We start from the raw sequence: 4448 nt of genomic DNA on the forward strand, positions 1-4448 counted from the left end.
CATCCTGGTTGTAGAAGCATGGGGAGCCCCTGGATGTAAGGGTAACTAAGATTACTAACCACCCTCATCCTGGTTGTAGAAGCATGGGGAGCCCCCGGATGTAAGGATAACTAAGATTACTAACCACCCTCGTCCTGATTGTAGAAGCATGGGGAGCCCCTCGATGTAAGGGTAATTAAGATTACTAACCACCCTCATCCTGGTTGTAGAAGCATGGGGAGCCCCGGATGTAAGGGTAATTAAGATTACTAACTACCCTCGTCCTGGTTGTAGAAGCATGGGGAGCCCCTGGATGTAAGGGTAACTAAGATTACTAACCACTCTTGTCCTGGTTGTAGGAGCTTGACATGGCCTGGTCCAATAGATAATGCAGACCCGCAGGCTATTGATCACCTCCAATTCCCAGCTTTCTGGAAAAACAGATTATATATCCTTCCCTTTGAAAGAACAACCCTAAATGCTAATATCCTGGGTTCCCTGGAGATCTGTGGGCAAAAGCACCGTATATGCATTTATTTCTAAGTTTTCACCCCAATTCATTCCCTTGATCAATGTCTTTATTGCTATCAGCATATGACAGTTTTAATTACTTTTGCTTTGTATTGTATTTTGATGCCAGGACAAATAACAGTATTTTCAGAAATACCAGAGTACCTAAACAAATAATTTTTCAGAAGAAGATACACAAGAACCTTGCAAATGTACCAGGTGAGGGGACAGGGAGAGCTCAACATAACCAACCTTCAGGCAAATACAGCTTTAAACCACAATGAGATGGCATTACATCTATTAGAATGCCTTGTCCCCCAGAATTGAAAAATAACAGAGCATTCAGAAAGTGGAAACTTTGTACCATGTTGGGTGAGGATATAAGTTAGCACAGCCATTTTGACAGTGTAGTGATTACTGAAAACTAGAATGGTCAAATGATCCAGTTGTCTTGTTTCTGGGCATATATCCAAAGGAATTACAATCAGCCTGTAGAAGAGTCACCTTCATTTCCATGTTAACTGCCGCATTAGTCACAAAGCCAAGATATGGAAACAACCTGAATGCTCAGCAATAGACGAATGGATTTTTTAATCTGGCATTTTATACATACACAAGAGAATACCACTCAGCCTTTAAAAATAAGGAAATTCTGTCATTTGTAGCAACACAAATGCATCTAGAGAACGTGATACTGCGTGAAATAAGCCAGGCACAGAAAGGCAAATACCCATGATCTTAGTTAAATGTGGACTCTAAAATGTTAAACTGATTTTTAAAAAAAAAATGGTGGATATCATAGTATAAGGACAGCAATGCTGATGGACAGAGAAGGGGAATGTTTCGGTAAAGGGAAACAAAGTTCTAGATAGACAAGAAGATATGGTGATCTATTATACATATGGTAACTAGTTAATTATATATTCTATACTTCAAAATTGTAGAAAATTGGATTCTAAATGCTCTTGTCACAAAAAGTAATATGTGAAATGATGTATGTGTTAATTAGTTTGATATTTTAATACCACAAGATATATATATATACTGTGTATATACTATATACACAGCTGGGTGGTGGTGGCAAACGCCTTTAATCCCAGCACTCGGGAGGCAGAGTGAATTTCTGTGAGTTCATAGCCAGCCTGGTCTATAAGAAATAGTTCTAGGATAGGTCCCAAAGCTATAGAGAAACCCTGTATCAAAAAATGAAAACATAAAAACGAACAAACAAAAGAAATATTATACTATATCCTAAACTACATAATTCTCAATAAAAACAAATTGCTAACCTTTACCAAGGAGTACAATGATAGTTCTCAGTCACAGCTAATTATCAAAATGTCTCATTTTTAAACGTCATGATGCCTGACCTTACCTCCATCTCCCAAGACAGCAAACAGATGAGAGAATACAGATGAATGGAGGGAACCAGGTGGCCAAATCAGACTGAAGAATAATTACAGTTCTTACTCACAACCTAATCCACTAAAGACTCAAAAGATAGAGCAACAGCAAAAAGAGTCATGTAATTCTTCTTTTGCAGAAGATGAAAGCTGTCTGGTTTAAGTGCCTGTAACTACCCTTCTTTTCCTAAATAAAATGCACATTGGTCCATACTGAACATACATGGTGGAAACAACAGAGAAGGCTTGTGGCCTGAACCAAAAAGGGCCTTTGTTTTAGTACAACGTCTGCTTATGATGCCCTTTGAATGCTGAAAGTCATATGATAGTTTCCAGAAGCTTATCCATTGGAAATTCACGAAACTCAGTTTCATTTATAACTGGCAATGAAATAGACCTGCTCTATCCTGCTAAAAGCAGGATATATATATGGAATCTTTAGCTAGTAAGTTCTGTCAGTTGGGAGTTAAATCATTACATGTCTACGAGCTGGGAAGGCCAGGAGCAAACCTTTCCTTCCCAACAGCGACAACAGTTCTAGGAGCAGAACCACATGACTGCAGTAGCTTTGCTTTTTCAAGTTCCAGCATTTAAGAACTTAGTTGAATGCCAAGCACATATAAATAGAGGCTGATATTAAGGGCGCCACAAAACTCTTGGAGCAGTTTTAGTCTTTAAATAGCAGAATTGATTTCTGTGTACATTGAAGCTGCCATAAGGCCCTCAATACTCTGTTTAGTTCATTTTTTCAATAAGATACTTGAAATTGTGAAAAACAAGTTTCTCAAGCATGATAAAACCCTCAGTGTTCCACATATTCACAACTCAGAGGTGACTGAACCACCTTTAACACAGTGTATATACTCATTTCTCTCCTGTACTATGTTCTCATGTTTATTCAAGTGAAAAATAATTACATATTCCGTATCTTTGCAGATACTCCATTGACAGAAGCAGCGACCCTGGGAGATTTTTTTATGTTGACATTACAACGGGTGCTCTCATGACTGCAAGACCACTAGACAGAGAGGCGTTTTCTTGGCATAACATAACAATCCTTGCTATGGAAATGAGTAAGTAACCTAATTTATTTGTCTCCACAAAGTTACAAAACCTAAAGGTATAGAAAGTGAAAGTTTCTAGACCTTATAATAAACAAATGTTCCACAGGAGAAACTGAAATTATATGCTATACAAATATATGGTCATGTGATTTGGTCTACTGTTCATTTTTTGGTTTAGGGACATCCTTATTTGAGCTCAGTTTTGGTTTTGTTTTTATGCAAGTACCAGCTAGTAAATCCTGTGTCTGTCAGGAGTTGGGTCATCACATGTTTATGATTGAGAAGGCCTGGAGTAAAGCTCACATCACTGATACCAAGTCTAAGGAGCAGAACCATGAAACTTCACCATTTCTGTTTTTCAAGTTTCAGATTAGCTAGAAAGTCCCATCTTAGAACTACCTTTGCTATATCCCTAAAGTGCTAGTAAACTTTGTTTCCATTTTGTTTTGATTCTCTGATTTCTTCAATAACCCAATGACTATTAAGGAATATATTGTTTAATTTCATATTTCTATGGCTTCTCCTAATTTAGATTTTTAGGTTTTGTATTACATTATAATCTGATGGCAGAAATGACTTTGAGTTTGCTTTTTTTATTTGCTAAAACTTTTACTGTAACGTAACTTGATTTTAGAGAAAGTCCCATAAGTTGATAAAAAAATATATATTCTACACGTGTGAAATATTATATAAGTGTCTATAGGGAGGCTTAACTCTGAAGTTTCTTTAGTTTCTTGTTTTAAAGATGATCTCTTACAGTGGAGCAATAATGTCACTCACTGTCATTATATCTGGGTCTTTCTGTCTTTTTATGCCCAATAATGTTTGTTTTTATGAAATTATATATATCAATATTGAAGGCATATATATATTTACAATCATTTTTGAGACAGAGTCTCACTGTGTAGCCCTGTCTTGGCCTAGGACTCAATAGGCAGAGAAGACTACCCTCAAACTCAGAGAAATCTGCCTGCCTCTGTTACCCATATGCTAGGATTAAAGGCATTCACCACCACAACTGGCCACAACAACTGGGTCTTCTTAAGTGATTTTTCTTTTTGCTAACTGGTGTGACCTTATTTACCTCTTCTAATTAATCCTAAGGTATTCTTCAGCTATTCTTAATTGTTTCTGGATTTGTTAGGTGTATCCTATCATTTTCAATCTGTGACATGAGGTGTGCTTCTTGGAAAGAAAAAACAGTCATGTCTTGTTTTTGATCCAACCAGCTAGTTTCTATCTTTTAATAGAAAAGTTAAAACTATTTACCTTTAATTTTTTAGAAAGGTTTTCTGATTCCTCTAAGTTTGTTTCACTGTTTTCCTCTTTAGTTTTAGCACTGATGTTTCTCTCTCTCCTATGAATACAGTGATCTTCTGGTTTACTGTGTTATACATGACTGGTTATTTCCCAGTTCACTTTGTTCATTTATTCCTCTCACAAAATGTTTTCTTTCCTGAGCTCTCAAGTTTTTTTTTTTGTTTTTGTTTTT

The 4448-nt window shown here is 36.6% G+C and overlaps 1 protein-coding gene across 1 annotated transcript in view; it reads left to right on the forward strand.

The window, feature by feature from the left end:
* Positions 1–4448, forward strand: part of Cdh20 (cadherin 20) — a 255653-nt gene that overhangs the window by 228403 nt on the left and 22802 nt on the right. The window contains exon 8 of the mRNA XM_005348282.3: positions 2829–2965. Coding sequence (XP_005348339.1) covers positions 2829–2965 — 137 coding nt within the window. The remainder of the gene's footprint in view (positions 1–2828; positions 2966–4448) is intronic.

The sequence above is a fragment of the Microtus ochrogaster genome, chromosome 6, assembly GCF_000317375.1.
Source record: "Microtus ochrogaster isolate Prairie Vole_2 chromosome 6, MicOch1.0, whole genome shotgun sequence".
Lineage (NCBI taxonomy): Eukaryota > Metazoa > Chordata > Mammalia > Rodentia > Cricetidae > Microtus > Microtus ochrogaster.